The 22,740-nt window shown below is 41.4% G+C and overlaps 1 protein-coding gene across 2 annotated transcripts in view; it reads left to right on the top strand.

Moving 5' to 3' along the window:
* HOMER2 (homer scaffold protein 2) overlaps positions 1–22,740 on the top strand; it is an 80,752-nt gene that overhangs the window by 16,934 nt on the left and 41,078 nt on the right. For both annotated transcript variants that reach the window (XM_089539019.1, XM_089539018.1), the window contains exon 2: positions 21,722–21,878. In XM_089539019.1, the coding sequence (XP_089395145.1) occupies positions 21,722–21,878 (157 nt within the window). The remainder of the gene's footprint in view (positions 1–21,721; positions 21,879–22,740) is intronic.

The following is a 22,740-nucleotide window of genomic DNA, read 5'->3' as shown; positions in this document are numbered from 1 at the left end:
TCATGTGGCACATTATTCTAAGAAGGGGTGGAGTCTGTTTAAAACCCAAGGCCCTCAATATCAAAAAACATACACGCTGCTTCTGCATGACGAACACTTCTATGGGGTAATCAATGTAAAAGCCTTATTCGGGGTACGAAATTTTTGCATATTTTGCCAGAGCCTATATAACCATAACAATCACACCTGCTTATATTTCTGTCGCCTCTGCTTGAGAAAAGATTGTGCGGTTGTGGTAGATCAACAGGCTAGGTGTTTTGACTGTAAGCTGAATTGTAGGTCTAAAGAGTGCTTAAAAATACACAGGCAGCTGGTCTCAGAGGGAAAGGTACGCTGTGAAAGCAGGAGCTATTGTCCTAAATGCTCACATTACCAGAAAAGTTACCATGATGAGGAAGAGTGTAAAGGCCGGCAGTGCACAGTCTGTTGGGGGTTCATCACAAAAGATGATGAACATAAATGCTTCATGCAGCCCCTAAAAACCCCTGAGGTTTCTGTACAGTATCTATTTTACGATTTCGAGTGTCACCAAGCAACTGGTGTACATGTCCCTAACTACTGCTTTGTAAAAGCATTTCCAGGGGAAACTGTAGAGTGCTTTAAAAATGGTAACAAAAGAAAGCGGAGGTATAAGAGAGGGGCTAAAAAGCAGTATGACAGCGATGATGAGGATGAAGATTATGAGTGGCCCCTTGCTGGCAAAAGTTGGGAATTTAAAGGGGAGACATGTTTATCTGACTTTATTACAACATTTATAGATCGCCAGTTTTCTGACTGCACATTCTTAGCACATAACTCTAAGGGTTATGATGGTTACCTGGTGCTGAATCAGCTGGTGAAAGAAAAACTTGATGTAAAAATTATCGCTCAGGGTGGGAAACTGATTTCTGTTACAGTGGAAAAATTGAATATAAAATTTATTGACTCCCTGAGTCACCTCCCTATGGCCCTCTCTAAACTACCCAAAGCTCTAGGCTTTGAGAGCTATAAGGGATATTTTCCCCATTACTTTAACACACCTGAGCATTGGGATTATGTAGGCCCAATGCCCTCAGCTGAAGATTTTGGTGTAAAATATATGATGCCTGGTGAAAAGGAAGCCTTTTTAGCATGGTATTCAGAGAATCAGGATAAAATCTTTGACATGCAGAAAGAGCTTGTGTTTTACTGCAAAAAGGATGTTGAAATTTTAGTAGAGGCCTGTACCAAGTACAGGCATGAAATTGTAGAACTGACAAAAGAAAAGAAGTTAGTGGAGAAAGGGAAGAAAGGGAAGAAAGGGAAAAAAGAATATGAGGAGTGGTTTGCTATAGACCCCCTCCAATTCCCCACCCTTGCAAGTGTCTCTCTTGCGATGTATAGATTTAAGTTTCTGCAAGAAAACACCATTGCAATTCCAAGTTTTGTAAATTACCACAATCAGTTTAAGCGATACTCCACACCGTCTATTCAATGGCTTTTGTATATTGAACATGAGGAAAAGCTTGAGATTCAGCATGCCTTAAATGGTGGAGAGGTTAAAGTTGGAGATTATTTTCTTGACGGGTATGCCGCTGTAGGTAATAGGAAAATAGCCTTTGAATTTAATGGTTGCTTTTATCGTGGATGTGTCCTGTGTTATCCTCCCCAGGAGAAAAACCCTGTGGTGGGGAAATCTTATGAATTTCTCTACAATTCCACACAGAAAAAAGCAGCTGAACTCAAAAGCCGGGGTTTTGATTTGAGAACGATTTGGCAACACGAATGGGATAATATGGTAAAAACAGATGTGAAACTCCAAACGTTTCTTGCTTCATCCCGCCTTCCAGAACCCCTACACCCCAGAGATGCTCTCTTTGGGGGTCGTACAAATGCCATCTGTCTCTACTATAAACCTAAAAGTGGGGAGACAGTGAAATACTACGATTTCACCAGCCTTTACCCTTATGTTAACAAAACCAAACAATACCCTCTGGGGCATCCCAAAGTCATTTATAAGGACTTTGAACCGGTCACAAACTATTTTGGCATAGTGAAGGCAAAAGTTATTCCTCCCAGAAAACTCTATTTTCCAGTTTTGCCTTCCAGGATCTCTGGAAAACTTATGTTTGTGCTGTGTTCAACCTGTGCAGAACAGCGGCAGTTGGACCCGTGCAAACATACAGATGAACAAAGAGCCTTAAAGGGGACGTGGTGCTCCGTTGAGTTAAATGTGGCTCTAGAGAAGGGGTACAGGGTTGTGGAAATCTATGAGGTATGGCACTTTGCACGCAGGTCTTCTGTGTTGTTTTCAAAATACATCGAGATGCACCTACGACAGAAGCAGGAAGCTTCAGGCTATCCTCACTGGTGTGTTACCGATGAGGACAAAAACAAGTATATAAAGGAATATCATATGAGGGAGGGGGTGCTTTTGCGCAAAGATCAGATCGCTGTGAACCCTGCAAAGCGCCAGATTGCAAAGCTGTTTTTAAATTCTTTGTGGGGGAAGTTTGGGCAGAGAACAAACCTCCCTCACACTCAGGTGTTGAGAGACCCCGATGAATTCTTTCAGCTGCTTTTTTCTGATGCTTACAAGGTTTCAATGTTTGAATTTGTTGACGATGAGGCTGTTTGTGTCTCCTGGAAATATTCCGACGACCGGGTGACAACCTCGGGTAGAAAAAACGAATTCCTTGCCTGTTTTACAACGGCCTATGCACGTTTGGAACTTTATGCACTCTTAGACAAGCTTGGGAGACGTGTTTTGTACCATGACACAGACAGTGTCATATTTGTGAGTCGGGAAGGAGAGTGGGACCCTCCTCTCGGAGATTTTCTCGGGGATCTCACAAGTGAGGTTCCTGCAGATCAGACCATTACAGAGTTTGTGTCAGCAGGGCCTAAGACCTACGGTTATAAGTTGTCTAACGGCACAGCCTGCATGAAGGTCAAGGGGATTACATTGAACAGCGCTAACTGTGAAAAAATTAATTTTGACAGTCTCAAAGACCTGGTATTCTCCTACGTCTCAGACAAGAAAGGTTCCACACCTCATGAAATTGTGGTACAGCAGCCAGGTATTGTAAGAAATAAGCAGCATTGGACACTTCACACTAGAAATCTCAAAAAAACACAAAAAGTTGTTTTTGATAAAAGGGTCATTACTGAAGGATTTAGGACACTTCCTTATGGCTACTAAAATGGAAACACGCTGGCAACACCCATTCTCAGCTATTCTCGCTGGACCTAGTGGCTGTGGGAAGACGTTTTTTATAAAAAATATGCTGGATCATGCTGGTAGTGTGTTCTCAGAAATGCCTGAAAATATTGTCTGGTGTTACAGTTGTTGGCAACATTTGTACAAAGAACTCCAATGTAAATACCCTATTATTCAGTTTGTACAGGGGATGCCTGATAAATTTGATGATGATGAGCTGTTACCCCCCAATAAAGTAAATCTTTTGGTTATAGATGATTTGATGATTCATGGTTCTGAAAATAGAGATCTTGAGCGGGTTTTCACCCAATTTGTACATCATAGGAATCTGAGTGTATTTTTCATTACCCAAAATATTTTTTGCAAAGGAAAAAGTAGCCGGACCATCAGCCTTAACGCTAAATATATGGTGCTCTTTAAAAATCCTCGGGACAAATTACAAATTGCTACTTTGGCTCGACAGATGTATCCGGGAAATGTCAATTTCTTCATGGAGGTGTTTGCTGATGCTACAAACAAACCTCATGGGTATTTAGTGCTGGATCTGAATGCTAACACCCCTGATTCTTACAGGCTAAGAACTTGCCTTTTCCCTCCAGATTTACCTGTGGTATATATAATGAAGAAAAACCATTCCCATCACAAAAGGGCCCGGTTTTAACAATCCAGGGCTCTGTTGTTGTCTGCTCCTCCATGGGGAAACATGTCCAGTCGCGTAAAGAGAAACTTGGCACTTTTAAAACTGCTTATTACAGTGCCTCCTCGTCAAAGAAAGGCCATTTTGTGTTCAGCTTCGGATGACCTTGTTGCAGCCATTTCAGAAATAGCCCTCAATACTTTAAAAGGCAACATTCCTTTATCCCCACAGCAGGTGCGTGTATTAAAAAAAAGACGCACCCTTATTAAAACTCTGGGTAACAGTAAATTGTCCCTGAGAAAAAAGAAGTACCTTGTGAAGCAGTCTGGGGGCTTTTTGGGGCCACTGCTAAGTTTCGCAGTTCCTCTAATAACAGGCCTTTTAACTAAACAGTGATGGAATATGCTGAAAAAATGTATTTGGTCCCCAGCCATCAGCTAGAACAATTAAAGGGCCCAGCTTCTAAAGATGAAAACATCAGAACTACAGCAATCTCTTCCTTAGATACTGAAATGCAGGCAATTCTACGTAGGACCGACTTAACTGAATATGAGAAAGCCAGACGTTATGATGCTTTACTCCAAAAATATCTAACTCATGTAAAACAGAAGGAGGCAGAGAAACAAAGTTTAAATTTGTTTCTACCCGAATCCCCTTCTGAAGAAGTTGTGATGAACTCCCCTGATGGCATGATTCAAGAAGTGTTGGACAATCTGCCTGTCAGGTACAAAAATAATGCAAGATTGTTACTAAACAAAATGAGTCAAAACAAAAATGTTTCTTCGTGGGATGACAAGGGCGTCTTTGTGTATAAAGGAGAATCTGTAACTGGATCTAATATATTGGACTTAGTCAAAAGTATAATACAGCCTCATGCTTTACCAACCAAACGCCTCCCCAAAGGCTGGGATGTTTTTTTGAGGGCCATGGCTGAAATAAACGCTCCAACTTCTGTGGTGGGTAACACTGCCAATAGAGAACTTTTGAACCGTTTAAAGAACCCTGAAGATTCTTTGTCACTTACACCTGTACTGTCACACAGATCTTTTAAAAAACAACGGCATGCTGCTTGTACCTGGCTCACTTTATAACGCCGCTATTTTTTAGAAAAAGAAATAGAAATAAAAGTCTTCTTTTTAAACTATTTGATAGTCTGTGAGTGTTTTTTTAAAATGAAAATAAAAGCCAGGACACAGATTATGTTTTAATAAAACCCTCTGAGGGGGTGTGTTTATTAGGAAATGCGGTGGTGAAATTCATTACAGGATACACATCCCTGAGTAGTCTGGAACATGTCTGAGACAAGTCCGGGCAAGTTCTTCTTCTTTTTCACAAACTGTACAACCATCTCATCGTTTTTTTCCAAATTGTGAGAATATAGGTCTTGAATATTTTTAAATGTCAGCCCCTTGCCGCGCTGTTGCAGAAAAAACACACAATGATATCCACAAACCACAGAGTCTGGGGCTTGTACTGGATGACCCTGAAACACAGTTTTGTAGCCATTTTTTCTTAAAAAATTCATGATTGTTTTAGGAAACAGAGGGTGGTCTGGAGGGTGTCCGTAGGAGTCAAAAAATTCGCCATTTTTTTCTTCTGTCAAGTATATAGCAAGCCAATGTTCTCCTGGAAGGTTGTGAGGATGGGTGTTTATGACCAAGCTCAGGGGCCTTTGCAGCAGTTTCTTTCTGGGGAGCATGTCACAGGGGAAGACTCCATAGAAACTCTTCCGAGTATAGGGGTCAGAAGTCAGTATGCGGGTTAACTGCAGGCTATCCATGTTACATATAATCAAACAAGACATTTCTTCGTTGATTTATTTCTATCACATTGTCAAAAACTCCATAAACAACCATATTGACCGTGGTTGGCAGGGGCCTGGCAAAACGCAGCTCTGCCCTCAGGTTTCCAGTTTTAATCAAAGAGTAGTGGTCACCTCCTTCTTGATCTGGAGTCAGGTCAAATGCAAAAAGTGTGTAACCTCTTGCATATTCTTCACGGTTAATTAAAAGAGACCTGTCTTTCATATGTTTGCCCGCCGTTTGTACCAAACTCATATACTCTCGCACACAGTTTCCCTCTTGAAAATCGGGCTGAAATGGTTTCATTGGATTCTGTTCTCCATCCAGGTAAAGGGCCGCAAAATTAATATCATAATGTTTAAAGTTAAACGGATTTTTGTTGTAAATACCGCTAAAGGCATCATTGTCCACCAGGCCTATAACCACCTGTTTAGGTAATTGTCCCAGAAACAGGTTCTCCTGATTAGAGACGCGGCTGCCTCTCGGGATGCTGAACACTTTCATACTCACACGATCCACAGGATATTTGGCATTGGAAGTCAACAGTCCTTCGGCGTGTCCCAGGCGGACACCAGGGGACACCCTCACCTTTTTGACAAAAAGGGAGGCTGATAGAATTTGCAGTTTGTACTGCCTGTCTGCAGCATCGCTCATTAAGCAGAAAGCATCTTTGTTGCGGGTGAGTTTAATTTTCACATCAACGCCATTTAGCAAAAGCTTTTCTTGAAAAAACAGGTCAGCATGGAGATGGCCCAGCAAGTCTATCTTTCTACTTGCAGCCGTCAGGGCTGCTCTTTTAACAAAACCTTCATTATCCCCATCCAGCTCAGCTGATTCATGCTCTCCAGCTGTATCTTTATAAAACAGGCCTGCAGAAAATTGAGTTGCTAGAGTGTCATCGCTGTAGTTTAACACAGATTCAATGAATGATCGGTAAGGATAACAGTTATTACTCTGGCTGACGAGACGATCTGCTATAGTAATATCAACCTGACTGAAAATGGAGGCTATTGGATAATTCACCAGCCCTACCTTGGCATCTTCTGCAAGGTTTGACCCATCTTCATTCACTATTTTACAGGTCAAATAGAGGAGCGTGTTGTTCAGATCCATATAGTCCTCACCATTCCCGGCAATGAAAAAGTCAAGTGGGGCAGATTCTGTAAGAGCAGTCAGTGGGGGAACCTCAATAAACACACTTCTCTCAATACTGGTCTGAGTAGGCCCAATGTGGAATAAATCTAATTCAGATTTAGTGCACTCTTCAGAGCCACAATGGATAAAGGCCATGATGCTGGTTTAAAAGATGTCCCTCTTAGCCAGAGCCCTCTGTCGCTTTCGCACAGCTCTCCGCTTCTGAGTTTTCTTTTCTTGTGGGACTTTTCTTTTAAGGGGGTGGGGAGGTCCTGTCAGCCTCGCCTGTGATGCTTTTCTTTTTAACCCCTTCCTTCTTTTAATGTACATCAGGCCCGATCCTTCTTGCAGATTTGGAGGTGTCACTCTATTTAGAACTGCCTCAGTCACCTTGCCAGCAACATCTTTGGCAATATTACGAAAAGCTGTTTTTGCGTGAGGTTTAATAATGTCCAGGCCTCTTCTTAAAAGCGGAACAGCTTTTCGAAAAAGGCCTCTGAAAATCCCACCAAGCCCTGCCCCGTACATTTGGGGGACACCCTGATATCCAGGAAGGCCATTTCCAGCCTGGGCTCTGTAATAATTTCTGTAAAGGGCTGGGTCCCCATATGATTTTACGATCACCATTTTTTTTTTTTTTTAAAGATGCAGAGTTCTCCTGGGCCGGAAGTGAAGCTTCACAATCACCTTTCCAAAGCGAAATGGGACTTTTTTGTTCTGATCTGTCTTTATCTCAACAGTGATGGTGTCAACATGGTGCTTGCTTACAGGAATGTAGTGAGGCTTGTCATAACAAATATTGACACGCTCATTATTCTGTCCTTGCACAGGTACGCAGCGTAGCAAAGGCACATAGACGTCCCCAACTATCTGGTGCTCCACAATATCTGTGTAAACATATAAACTGGTGAAACCCCCAGTGATGTCTGCTGCGAAAGGCAGGATTTTGACATGATGGTTGGGAAACAGCCCTAATATGTAGGATAATTCTGCACCAACCATCAGTGTGTATGTGCCATCTGTTTCAAGCCAAACCTTTCTGGACACTTGGTCATACCGCAGAACCACTTCTGGGGGATCATTGTGTGTTTTTATAAGGCTGTTCATGTGTGCAAGTAGTTCAGGGATACTTGAATAATAGCCCCGTTGTAGAAGGTAACGCCACCGCCTTTTCCCGTTTGCAATTTCAAACCACACATCAGAAGTTACAGTGTTCCAACTATGAGGGTACTGTATCTCGGCCAGGCCTACCTCCCACTCCCCAGGAAGCTCCAGAGGTCTTGCGACAGAGATAGTAAAACTTGAGATCGTGTTCTCTGGAAAAACATCTGCACAGGCATTACTTGGAAGTACAACATAAAAGCTACCATCCCCCATTGTTCCACCTCTTCACCAGCAGCTATTACACAGGTTTGCCAACTTCAGAAGCAAGAACCCAACTGTTGAATTTGCTTGGCCATCCTAGCCATTTCACTAGGTAATGCTTCTTTCTACCCTTCCCTTTTGTAGCTAGAATTTTCTCAATCCTGTATACCTGGTCCTCTGCAGTGTTAATCTTTTGTAATTCTTCAAGATAAAAGCTGCCAACCACAGTTTCACCATCATAATCTTTCAGAAGAAACACAGGCCTTTCTGCTTTTCTGATGACATGGTCCACAATGAATACCTCTGTAGTAAAATTCTGTTCATAGCCCTTAGCAAATATTCCCTTGCTTTTAGAAATCCTAACGTGGTCTCCTTTTCTGAGCACTGGCACTTCCTGTTTTCTTTTGACAGGGGTCCCATAAACTGTTTTCCACACTGCTAGGTCATTGGAATCATTGACATCAACAGGCCTTGCTTTGATAGTACGGTGAAAACTATGATTATAACTTTTTATAAACAATGGGAGGGCATCAATATAGGTGAAGGTGTTATTGGCTGTGAAGTACCTCCACATTTTTGTTTTTAAAGTTCTGTTAAACCGCTCCACAACTGCAGCTTTAACTTCATTATTGGTGACAAAGTGATATACCCCATGTTGTTTTAAAAGGCTACTTACAGGCTTGTTTAAGAACTCGGAGCCACGATCTGTCTGTAACTTAACAGGTTTTCTGTTATTTTCTGAGAAAATAGTATTAAAGGCTCCTGACACTTCTCTACCTGACTTATCCTTCAGAGCCACAGCCCAGGCATATTTTGAAAGGATATCTATCACGGTTAAAATGTACTTGTAACCCCGATTATACTTAGAAAATTGTTGCATATCAACTAAATCAGCCTGCCATTGAGAATCCACTTTAGATACAACAGTCTTGTTTCTTTTAAAACGGACCCTGGCTGGCCTATGTAGTGTATAACTGTCCTGTTTGGAAAGCCATCCAACAACCTCCCCCTTCCGGATGGTTTTGTTGTGCTTTTTGGCCTCTAGAAAGAGGGGATGAACACCGCCAAAGCTTCCAACTTCTTCAGGGTCGTAGTATATTTTCTTTAGGATTTTTTCATGTTCTGACATTTTGTCAGCTGCTGTAAATATGAACACGCAGGTATAGATCAAACCATTTTTATTGCAAATTACACAGAGCATATCTAATCTTCAGGCTTGAAGGAAACACATGAAACACAGGATATGTTTACATTCTGAGAGTTTCCGAACTGAAGATTCTTCACGTCACTTTCATGCACACCAGCCTCCTGTTGGCAAAAACATTTAAAACATCTTTTAGTAAAAAACCTCTGCATGCAATGCACCCCCCACCTCTCTCTTTCTTTAAAAAAAAACAGCCACTCAATACAAAAAACTCTTACCGGTAAGCTGTCATAACCTGCATCTGTCTTTTCAGAGTTGTCCCCCAAGGCAGCCTCCATCAGGTCATCAAGGAGTGATTGGTTAGCCGATCCAGCTGTGTCAGGCTCTCCCACCGAGCTCTCAATCTTCTGTGGGGCTGCTTTACTAAACACACTGCCATCTAGCTCTTCTGGATCAGAAATCAGAGGTCTTTCCCTCTTCGGGAAAAGTGCTTTCAGATCACAACCGCAATCACACTCTAGGTCAGATCCATTATCAAGGCCATCTATACTCCCGTCCGGCGAGCTCATGGTTTTAGCCCCAGCCTCTTGGCCTGCTGAAAAAACGAACACGGGGGAATCCTTCACGGTGGTCTTTTTCTTACCAGCACGGGTTTTCAGGTCTGCAGGAGTTAGCGAGAGAGGTTTCGTAAATTCTGCCCAGCCTTCCTTAAGCAAGGGTACCGGGGGTTTGGAAAAACCCATAGGTCCTGGCAGTAGCGGGGGGAAAGAGGTGAATCTAGGGGCGGCCTTCCTTGCAGGTTGCTTTTTTCTTGCTGCAGATGGCCTGGAAAAACCGCCAGAGCTTGGAATAGCGGTGGTTGACTCCATGCTGTCTTCCCTGAACATGTCTGGGCTTGCCCAAAGGCTTCCTGTAGCGTTGCTAAAACCGCCTTCTGATTGGCCCTTTTAAATCATCATGGTCACATGAGTCCCTTCAGATGCTCCACCTACAGGCGGGGTTTCATGCTGGGGTGGGGCCACAAACGGGGGGCGTGGCCGGATATCCGGGGAGGGCAGGACTTCCGGCAGAAGGCCGGATATCCGGGGAGGGCGGGACTTCCGGCAGGAGGCCGGATATCCGGTTAAGGCGGGACTTCCTGTTAAGGCGGGACTTCCGGGGCGGGGCACCTGTCAGTGGGCGGGGCTTATGAGTTTGACGAGAGGTGCCACCCTTTACTACTCTAGTTGTACTGATCTGAACATTTGTGAAGAAAAGTTACTAGTCCACAGCATATCTTTCTGCCCACCAACATCTGTGTTAGCTATCTTTGGAACAAGGTTAGCTTGAGGAGCAGAAATGGAGGAGAACCAAAGCTGTTCCTAATTTGTAAAAATTTCCAGTGGCAGTTGTTACTCGCCATAGGTGACTAGGCAAGTGTCTGTTTATGAACCTTATGTTACAAACAGGAAGAAATTTGCATAGGAAAAGACTGAAGAACATCCAACAAAAGTATAATGAACAGGAATGAACGGATACTCTTTGCTTGACATACAAATCATATTTGCACCTATTCCAAACTACCTTTTCTTCTCTCCAACTTCTGTTTGTTAAATATTTTGATCCTATTCATGCATCGTGATAAACTATGATAAACTATGGTTTATCGTGACAAAAATGAGTTGAAACAAATCTCTGGCTCATGTTCTCCCCCCTCCTCTGACATGGCTGTGATCAGAAGTTCTTGCTTCTGGTTTTCATTAACCACAGTTGAGCTCTATGCTTAAACCTGGCAAACTGTGCTTTGTGCGGCTTGTTCGGGATAAAAAAAGCGCTCTGCCACCAAGCCAAGCCACCTCATGCTTTTGCTTTGCATTAGTGCCTTTTGAACTTTATATGTTTAAAACTTTGTTATGTTTTGAACTCTGCTCAGTGGATGTTCTCAGCATTGCCAGTTTGGTCATGAGGAGAAACAGCACAGCTAATGTGCTTAGCAAACAGTTAGCTAAAGTGCAGGTTTTGGTGCCAATTGAAAGTGGCAGGATGACAAACAGAGCTGCTGTATGACATTTCCCTTTGGCAGTTGGATTAGATTCCCCTTCTGGTATCCCAAGAAGGAAACCTTCTCTTACCATTTGAGAGGTGTAAATGGGTGCATAATTTGAAGGTGCCACTCCCCCCCCCCTTACTGCTAACACATCTTGAGTGCAAGCAAGTTTGTTTATTTGCCTTTCAGATAAGGTCCTTGCAGGAGACAGCTTCTGCAATCCAGAGTTTCTTTGACATAAATTAAGCAGACTGTGAATCCACTGTGGAAACTTGCATTTTGAAAGCATTAAAAAACAAACAAAGCTGTTTCTTTACAATTGTGATAAGGAGGGAGGCAACAGTAATAGTGATAGCAAGTACATTTCTATACCGCTTATCAGGGCACTTCAGCGGTTTACAATGTGTAAGCCAATTGCCCCCAACAAGCTGGGTATTCATTTTAGTGACTTACGGAAGGATGCCAGGCTGAGCCAACACTGGAGCCCTGCAGGATCGAACTCACAACCTTTAATCAAAGGATTCAGATGGAATGCCTCTTGGTTCTGGTTGAGACTTATCGTGTTGGTACCCATTTGCAGAGTTGGGAGTTTGGTTTTAATTTTAATTGTTTTAGGTAACAGTATAGGAGTGGCTGCCAGGTTTGCTTAAGCCTATGCTTCATACACAGAATGATTAAGATGTTATTTAAGTACTGCCTGAGACTTGCTTTCAGGAAGTCTGGAATTCTATATACTTTTGCAATTTCTGCAATTTTAATTTGAGCACCCCCTTTCTAGTCTTTTCACCCCAGAATCACTTTTATACTGAAACAAATAATTGTTCCCAACCATTCTCCTTGTAACAGTTTTAACTGAATATTTTGATAGGGAACATAAGGCCTTCCAGAAGTTGTTGGGCTGTAACTCTTACCGTCCCTCCCATTGGTTGTGATGGCTGCTTATGATGGGAATTACAATCCAAAGCATCTGGAGGGTGTCAGATTTGGTAGGATGCAACTGAAAGAAGACCTGCACCTTAGAAGATAAGTGCATTGCCCAAGGGATGTACCCATTTACCTCATGGCTTAGGACAGATCTCCACAATTGCTTTTCCTTATTCTCTTAAGCACATCTGTGAACAAACATCTAGCATTGGGCCATGCGACAGTAAAATAAGTAGCTCTCCATCCTAAGAGGTCTCTGATTTAATGTTTGTTTTTTATTTATGGCTTTTTAAATTGGATTTTATGACCCAACATTCGATTAAAATATTGGCTGTATGATATCCTATGCTCATTGGCATGCCTTATAATTAATATTGCAAGTTAAATAGCATTCCTCTTATTGTTAAACCAAAAGAGATCTGGAAGGAGGAAAGGGTAGTATTTTTTGCTATGTAGGGAAGACAGTGGGGTGGAAGACTAGACAGCACATCCTTTTAACAAGCAGCTTTAAACAGGACAATGTTCATATCAAGAATCTGCTGGTAATGTAGACTTTTCATTTCTGCCCCTTCTAATGCTTTCTCTCCTTGCTGTGCTGCATCTCAGCAATGGCTGATGCCATACTGTGTGAAGTGGAATTTGTATTAAGTGGTTTTGTATTAAGTATTGGCTCCGTCAAGGACTGTAAAAGGATTCTCCTGTGAATTATAAATATTCTATTGCAGTGCACTTTCCTATCCTTCATATGCTCTGACATGGTTATGATTGCAGCATAGACCCAGAGTGGGACAAGAGACTCTGGCAGCCTGAGAGAACTTGCTGTGCTGTTGCTCTGGCCTCTTTTGACCCCTCTGTATTGTGTTTAAAAGATGAAAAAGAGCACATATAGAAATGCATTGAAGCAAACAAGCTGTATATGCTTAAGATAAAAGTGCACGTGTTGCCCTGTTTTCTTGTGTATATAGACTTGTGTTAAATTGACAAATGATCTGAAACAGTCACATCCAAGTTGTAACTGATGCAGAGATCTGACATGCCTCATGGATGTGTACATCCCGTCTTCTTCCTTCCACTTCAAGTTCCTATCCCTTCCATGCTTCACTTTAGCTAGATTATAGCATCTGTCATAGGTGCACAGGCTATAACTCTGAAGTCAATTTATAGCAATGAAAGTAAACTGGGGACATAGGGGGAAAGTGGCAGAAGGAGAGAGAAACTGGAACATTTTAAAAGCAGCTGAAAAGGTGGATTGGCAGAGGATGAATTGGGACTGTCCTTGCCAAACTGGGACATTTGGAGGGTATGAGTCAGACCACTGGAACAACAGGGGCGAAGGAGAAGTGGCCCTGTGCCGGAGCAAGCTGCTTGCTCACATTATAGCCACTGTCTGGACTGTTGTGAGACCAATATTTATTTTGTGATGTGTGGTTTGTATTTCTGGGCCTTGCACTGGTCTGGTCTCTTGGGATTTTGTTCCCTGCCAACCCCTGCAGCCTTGGATGCATCTAGCTCAATACTACCCACACTGATGGCGCTCCAGGATTTTACATAGTACTCTTTCTGAGTCAGACCCAGAGATGCAGGGAATTGAACCCACTGACCTTCTGTATGCAAAGTGTGTGTTCTTCCATTCCCCTAATAACCAAAACAAGGGTGGTGTGGGTTTTCTTTTCACAGCCAAGGTTTGCACATGCATTTCATACACTTGATTATGAGACCAGATTTCATCAGAGTTGACTTTAGCACCTGTGCAGAAGGAATGCTTCATCATGCTTAAATCAAATGATTAAAGTATTTGTTCTGCTGAATGTTCCTTCCTCTTGCATTTTTAAAGATTTTTTATCACATCTTTAAAAATTCAAAATTGCCCTGCAATGGAGGGGGAAATGACTTTGCAGTTGAACAGAGAACTAGCTAATCGGTGTTTTTGGCTGAAGAGCTGAATATAAATATCTAAACAAACAAAATTAAATCTTGGTGCATGAGCATTAAAATGATCTCACTTGTATTTTTGTGATAAATCATACAGTCAATTCTTCATAGCTACTGATTCTGCATCCACAGATACAACCATCCACAGCTTGAAACTATTCAGGTGAGGAGAAATTTTTAAAAAATCAAACCTTGATTTTGCCATTTTATATAAGGGACACAATTTTATTACTCCATACTGGGTCCTGAAACCAAACACAGCAGGTACCAAGGACCCACTGTACACTGCATTGAAAATTGGTTGGGGAAATAGAGTGTACTGATGATTTCACATAGTTAATTCTCTTCTTGCAGTGGCTTCTGAAAGCCAGTGAAGGGGAGATATGTACCACTCACTTTTTCCTGAGGGGGAAAAAACCCAATACTACATCTCATTTCTGAGCCCTTAAGTGTCATAGAACAAGGAGGAGTTGAACAGAAATATCCTTTCCCCACTTAGGGCAAATTTAAATTTAAAAAACTTGACATTTATGTACAAGACAGTGGCACTGGCCACGTTTCTCATATAATAAATCAGAATATCTAGCTTACTGTGAACAAGCTGTATGCTAGTGCATACAGCAAGCCTGCTCTTCCCAACTGTGTGAGCAGTGAGCAAACAAAAAATGGCTTACTTTGCATTGCATCCAAACCTAGGATCTTGGTCCACTGCATACAAACAAACCAGGATCCATTAGCTAGGTAGAAACCCTGGTTTATTCTACAGGCTTCTGGGATTAGACATAACAAAAAGGAGACTGGTTTTATTTGGCAACAGTGTCCATAGACGTCACCTTGGAAGCTTATGCCAAACGATAAGTGTTAATAATTGAAATGACACAAGAATCTCTCTTTCCCCTCCTCATTTTTCTTTTTCGTTTGTTCACATGAGTGCAAGAACAGAAGTACCAAAGCAGGACTAAATGGGATACGCCAGGTTATTCACAGGAAGACGGCTTCTTGTTATATGTCAACATAGTCCTGTGTGATGAATTTTAGAAAAAGAAATAATAGCAAGCCTTTGGGCCTGGAGATATAGTCCTTCTTCATTTTTAAAAGTTTCTTTTCAAAGTTTCTCTGTGCTGGATTAATTTTTTTTTAAAAAATGATGGTAATGTTAAAACACAAGAGCTTGTTCGTGCTGGAAAGTTTGCTGGATTCAGCAGTCTGCATTTGTGGTATGCACATTTCTTTTGCCCGGCTATTCTGTCTGGTGAAACAGGTTTTGCAGGTTCATTTTTTGTAAAGCGCTAAACCTGCTTGAGCAGATATGACTGTGGGGTGAATGCTTGTACTACCAAGTCATAATACTTCCACTATCCCAGTCCCAGTCTTAAAAGTAAACTGTATATGTGGTAAGTGCAAAAGTATATAGGCAAACTCTTAAAGATTTTTAAAAATAAAAAGCAGGTCCATTTTCTGAGTTCTGGCCACCAGACTTCAAGAAGGATGTTAACAGGCTGGAGTGTATCCAGAGAAGGGCAAGCAAAATGGTGAAAGAGCTTGAAACCATGCCCTATGCGGAGTGTCTTAGGGAGCTGGGTATGTTTAGCCTGGAGAAGAGAAGGTTAAGGGGTGACATGATAGCCATGCTTAAGTATTGGAAGGGATGTCATATGGAGGATGGAGCAAGCTTGTTTTCTGCTGGGCCAGAGAACAGGACCTGGAGCAATGAATTCAAACTACCGGAGAAGAGATTCTACCTAAACATTAGGAAAGTAGGAGCTGTTCTGACAGTGGAACACACTGCCTTGGAGTGCAGTGGAGTCTCCTTCTTTGGAGGTTTTCATACAGAGGCTGGGTGATCATCTGTGGGTAGTGCATTGAATGTGTCTTCCTGCATGGCAGCAGGGTTGGACTGGTGATTCTATGATTCTTTTTTAAGAGGGCAGGTTAGAGGGCAGGTTAGAGAATAGGACTTGATCCTTTTCCCAATGTCTGTTTCCTTATTTAAACGACTTCCTACCACTGCTTTCCCTGCTTCTTTCAATCTTTTCAGGCATGCGCTGCTTCTCAGGACACCCATATAGATTCACATGCCATGATAGTTCACTGTGTGTAATGAGAAGCCTGGCTTATAGTGGGCACACAGTTGCAGATGAGTTGGCATGGAGTTCTTTCAGACCATCGTTAGGTATCTGTCTTGCTGTGGATTTCTATCATTAAGCCAAATGTGTAGGCTGTTTCTGTGAACTGTGCTCTGAGACCTTCTCTCTTTGCTGTAACAGTTTGTATGCTGTTGAAGTGACCCATCACATAGTCAGATGGATCAATGAAGTGTTCTCCCCTCAGGCAATGGGATTAGTACTGAGCTAGGATTCTGAAGAAAATGTGCCATACTCAGTTTGCTGATCAGTACTTGAGTGTTCCACATACTCTTGATTCTAGTTCTCTATTTTTTATTTTATTTTAAAAAACCCTCTTTTTGAGGATGGCATGTGTTTAAATGTTATTTTAAACACAGTGGAAATAATCACCATATGGTTTTGTGATTTGCAAGCTGCCCAAAAGACTAAAATACAATTGGTCTATCTGTTCCATTTGTCAATCCATAAGTGACATAATTCACATCCCTCGCAGTCCTGGAAGCTGGCGGTATAAAAGGCTTGATTGGCCTACCTGTCTTTCCCTATTAGGATCAATATTTAAATGGAATGGAACAACAACAACAAATAGCAAGTTTTCAACTTTTGGTTCTAGCCTTAAGAACAAGCCATTCTGGAGGCTCGAGAGAAACTAATTTCAGTGCTGTCACTTTTCAGTTGTGTCTTTTTCCGTTGTGATGACTTGAGAAAACAAGACGTTTGTTTTGTGTGTGCAATTTTTTTGTTGTTTCAATTTTAGAATAATCCTAACTTCTTCTCCATTGCTATGTATGTGTCAAGGTGAGGCATATGGTCAGTGGTAGAGCATATGGATTGTTAGCAGAAGCCCATGCGTTTATTCTCTGACCTCTTCAAGTGGGATTGGGGAAAAATAACTGTGAAATCTGACCTGAGAAGTTATTACTGCTTAGATTTTTAAAGACTTTACAGACCTAGAAGGACCATAGTTCTGACATGGAACAATGGATGCAAGCTACTGGAAAAGAGATTCCACCGAAACATTAGGAAGAACTTGCTGATGGTAACTGCTGTTTGACAGTGGTAGAATCTCCTTTGGGGGTTTATAAAATGGAGCTGGATGGCCATCTGTTGGGTATGCTTTGATTGTGTTTTCCTGCATGGCAGGGGATTGGATCGGATGGCTTGGGGTCTCTTCCAACTCTGTGATTCTATAATTCTGTGACCCTGTGGAGGATAGCTCCATGTATACTAGTCAGCATCAAGATTTGCTGCTTTTTGTGTATATATGAATTATAGGATCATAGAACTGGAAGAGACCTTAAGAGACCATCCAGCCTGACTTTCCACCATGCAGGAATAGATAACTGAAGCGCTCCTGAGAGATGGGCATCCAACTTCTGTTTAAAGACCTCTGATGAGGGAGAATCCACACTCTCAGAAGCAGTCTGTTCAACTTTTCTTGCAGTTTGAATCCATAGGCTCCCATCCTACTTTCTGGAGCAGCAGAAGATGTCCTTATTCCATCTTTTATATTATTTCCCTTCAAATATTTTGAGATGGCTTTCATATCACCTCTCCAAATGAAACACATGCAGCTCCCTAAGCTGTTTCTTATAGGGCTTGATTTTCAAAGCAAGCTGAAACAGAGCTCAAGAAAAATAAAATCAATATAAAGCCAGTTAGACTGAAGTGATGCTTAAAAATCAGATTGTAAGGTGAGCCCTGCTGCTGGGCAATCAAAGCTTGGCCATCTGTTCTGTCTGTCTTTCTAGCTGTCTATCTATCTCCTGTCCTATATCATGGAACCTTATGGCAGCATACAAGTAAAATCTGTTTAACACAATTTAAAATCTAAAGTCTTAAAGCATATTAAACTAATTAACAACTAAGAACAGCTTAAAAGGTTAAAACAGTTTAAAACTGTGTCCATGTATATTCTGGAAGACATCAGTTAGGCCTCAAAAACTTTAATTTTCAAAAACCTTTTGTTTCTGACCAAATGCCTTAAGGGACTTGCCAGCATTTGACACTGACAGATATGCTATCTCTGAACATGGTGTTTTCATGTAGTTTTTGTAACTGCCTTGCCTACACAAAAGGATTTGTGCCATCCTTTATTAAACAAATAAAACATATTACATTAAATAAAGTGGTTTTGAATGTTCTTAATTGAATAATGCTTTTGTATTATATGGTAGGAGCCCATATTACATGAGTTCATATTACATACTGTACGTGCCCAAAATTTATTTTTCAGTTTTTGCTTTTATGATCATGGGATATCATTGTGTAGTTGCGATAGACTGTACAAATGCAAAATACATATTTTGCTGCCTGAGATACAAAATGGAAGCATAAAGTTTCAGAGGCCCCAGACAGACAGGCCAAAATAAAGCTGCTTTGAGTCACTTTGGAAGTATGCTGTTTAAATGATGCATGTGTACTAAGAATCCGGAAGCCACGCCAAAGCCATGCTCAAATCCTAAGGACCAGAGCACAGCTTTGGTGCAGCTTCAGGACTCTTAGGAAGCATGCATCATTTAAACAGCATACCTCCAAAGTGACCCGAAGCAGCTTTATTTTGGCCTGAAGGAAGGGTTCTTTTTCAGCAAGCACCTTACTTTACATGTGTGTGATAATCTAATAAACTGTGATTTGCTCTGTAACACACAGCTTTTCCTGCAAAATGTTGTGCAGTGTATCACTTCCATGAGTACAGTTGGCCCTCCAACTGATTTTCCATCCATCAATTCAACCATGCATGGCTTGAAAATATTTTAAAAAATTAAAACCTTGATTTGCCATTTTATATAAAGGACACCATCTTACCACACCATTGTATGTGGAACTTGAGCATCGATGCATTTGGTACCCACTAGGGGTATGTGTCCTTGATCCAAACTCCAGTGGATACCAAAGGCTCACTGTAGTACAGGTCCTATCATGATCCAACAGTATATTTTGGCACCCAGTGCCAACGTTGTTGGGATTTTCCTAGCTTTCACCTCCTTCTGCCTTTCATGGCATCAAAAATACCTACTACAGAGAGTTTCCTCATCCTTCAGAGCAGGTTTCGTAGGTGCACAGTATCTTCAGGAAGAAAAGGTTATCACTGATTTCAACAGATGCAGCCAAACCGGATCCAGCAGAAGTATACCAATGGGCCCTAGACTTGATGCTCTGCAGATATTTTGGATTATGACTCTTATCAACCTTAGCCATTATAGCCAATGAGTGAGAAAGATAGGATCAGTAAAAAAAAACCAGAAGAATGTAAGATGAATTTATGAGATGAGCAAAACAAGGAAAAGTATTTCTTTCCTACAATATTGGATAACAAGAACGAAACCATTCAACCATAGAGTAATAGCTGAAGAAGACATTTGTGATTTTTTCCCCTTCTACATATCTTGACTCTTGGTGTTTTTTTTACTTATTAAGTCAGTGGCATTAATGGGGGAAGATAAATTCTGTGTGGATTCTGTTTTAGCCCGGAGAACACGATTGCCTTTTAGTAATGAGATGCATGTCTTCCAGATATTTTCCTCAACTTGGGGCTATTTCTAATGTGTTGGACTGCCAGTAGCTATAGTAGCAAGGGATGATGAGAGATGTAGCCCAGTACATCAAGAGTGCCACTCTGGAGAGGCTTAACCTATTTCATGAGCCAGGGTAATGGTGTGTTATGTGTGTGTTTGCATCACATATCACTCAATAAAGTATAGAAGGGAATTGGGAGCAAGTGATAACAATTCTCTTATGCTCTTGTCCACATAATATATGTATTAATTTATAATCTTAGTGTTTCATATTGGGGTAGAAAACCTGAAATATTCCCAAAAGACCTACACTGCTATTTGGAAACTGACATATTTATCCCATCATCACTCCAAGGAGCACAGGGTCCCATTTTATTGTAAAGACCAATCTCTGATGTAGGTTAAGTTTAATGTGATCATCCCTATGTTTGAGTAGAGATCTGAAACCAGGTCTTCTCGATCTTAGTCAACACTTAAGCCATTACATCACACTTATGTATGTCTCATTGGGATGAGGTGTAATGTCTTTTTTCATATTGGACATGTGTTATCTATGTTTGCTGATTCCCTGATTCATAAACCTAAAGCTTTGGATCCTTCTGGTGTACTGTGTATAGTTGGAAGAATTTGGACAGTGCCTTTCAGACTGTGCTTGAGGGATTTGGGGGTGTCTTTGTGAAGATAGACTGATAGGTGACCCATCAGTCATCAGACGAGCCCAGCAGATCTAATGGTGACTTGCATGAATTTTGTACTCTTAACAATTTCAGAGAGCCTTTTGTATTAGAGACAAGCTTAGCGACAGGTGTCTGCATGAGATCCTGAACAGATGAGTTGGTTTCCAAAACACTGGAAGTGTAGAAATCACTCTCATGAAGAGGATACTTGTGATAATAATTAGCCAGGATTGGAGGAAATAGCACATTACAGACACACCTCAGTTAACAAAGCTTCTGACAAAGAAGTTCCTTTTTACAAAGTCTTTTCATGTCCTCCCAGCCCTCCCACTTCCCTCTTGGAGGTTGGTTGTCATTATTGTTTTTAACATAATTTGCACTGAGAGGATGGTGAAGAAATATGGATTTGTGGTGTGGGGTTGGAGCAGTGTGTCTGTAATAAGCAGTGAACACTTGCATTGAGAAAGAGCAGGATCTAGGGGATTCAAGAAATCTAGGGGATTTCTTGAACTGAGAAAGAGCAGGATCTAGCAGGATGTAGGGGATCCCTCTGTAGCTGTATATGCCTGTCTACAATAGGCAGGTAAACAGCAGTTGCCTCCAAGATCCCTGGATGGACTTTGGAAGATGTCTTTAAGTGTTTTTTTTTTTTTCAATGTCAAGGCTTGACTTTGTTGTTTCATAAGTTATCATAACACATGTGCATATTGCAAGTTTAGGCTAAAAAGTTCACTGAAACGTATTGAATTGCTCATCCTTTTTTGTGGTTGAAGGAACCTATCCCAACTCTTTCTCTGTTATTTCTGCCTCTGGGACCAAATTTTCTGCTAAAGAAGTAATGCCCGGGAACACATTGACTTTCTTAACTGCAGTATACCTGTATTACAAATTAGGAGATTGATGCAGGCAAGTGAACGAAATTGGCATCTTGAACTGCAGTGTTTGTCTTGTTTGTAACATGATGAAACTGAAAAAGCAAACTTACTCTGTAGCAGCAATTTTGGGCAGGGCCCAGCAGCTTTGGCTGGAAGGAGCTAGAAAAAAACACATGACAGAAGAAGTAGAAGAGGACAGAGTCAAGTGACAGGCTGCTTTTGCTCTCTTGCTTTGGAATTGGAGAGAGTTCTCATCTTGAATATTTTTAAAGCATTGGGCTTCACTTGATCAGTATTCCTTGATCAAGGGCAGAACTGCGCAACATTTCCATCTTTCACAAATTCATGATGCATTCCATTTCTCCTGTCCCTCCCTATTCCAGAGAACAGCCCATCTTCACCACCAGAGCGCATGTCTTCCAAATTGACCCCACCACCAAGAAGAACTGGGTTCCTGCAAGCAAGCAGGCTGTAACTGTTTCCTACTTCTATGACAGCACAAGAAACAGCTATCGAATTATCAGTGTGGATGGAGCCAAGGTAGGATGTAACACAGATACATACGTCTGGCATGCTTGCAGAACTGACATAACACATTTCTAGGGAAGCTTGTATGACTAGGTCCTGTGTACATTTCTATTTGAAAATCTTGGTAATAGGTTTGTTCATATTCCATGAATATTGTTACAGGGAAATAAGGCTGCAGCTTTAATTGTTGAAACTATATCTATGTTTGATAAGATAAATTAACCAAACGGAGAGGGATAGGATCAGTAGGAGATGCCTGGGTGGGTGACCACTGGGAGTTTTGTACAAGCTGTACTGAAGAGGAGTATCATATAAGAATAGATAATAATGAAAATGTATGGTTTGGGGCTGTAGAAAGCAATGATTTACAGTTGGTTTGTAATTGACAAATGCATTTTCACATGTTCAGGTTGGGCTATATATAAACATAAGGATCAATTGTGCCATCCCACGTAAACCTCTATTCAAGTTTAGGTGGGAAGAGGGAAGACCACCATTAGATTTTTTTTTTGGGGGGGGGGTGGCTGTTCTTCTTTCCTTTGTAGAAAATAATTTATTTGGGGATGAAAATCGGGTTTGATTGTGCAGTTATTCTTATTGGTTTGCAGTTCAAGAGCACACGGACTGTATATCAAGAACATATCTTTAGCACGATAAGAGATTTTGTTTGATTTTATTGCAACACTCAATGCTGTTGTGATTATGCTTCCTTAGTTTGATTCTCACCAGAGCTTGGAATCGTGTAATACGTGGGTTTTGTGGCCCTCAGTCTTGTTTTGGTCTCGAGAGGGAAGAAGAACTAGAGGTAGATGGCTAATTAGTTCTAAGATTCCATTTTGAGCGACTGATGAAGCCAACAGTGGATGCTGAGAGC

This window comes from Sceloporus occidentalis, unplaced genomic scaffold (assembly GCF_023333645.1).
Source record: "Sceloporus occidentalis isolate IW3139 unplaced genomic scaffold, rSceOcc1.0.p SCAF_9, whole genome shotgun sequence".
NCBI classification, from domain to species: Eukaryota; Metazoa; Chordata; class Lepidosauria; order Squamata; family Phrynosomatidae; genus Sceloporus; species Sceloporus occidentalis.
The sequence above is the reverse complement of the archived record's forward strand: the minus strand, read 5'-3'. Positions and strand labels throughout refer to the sequence as shown.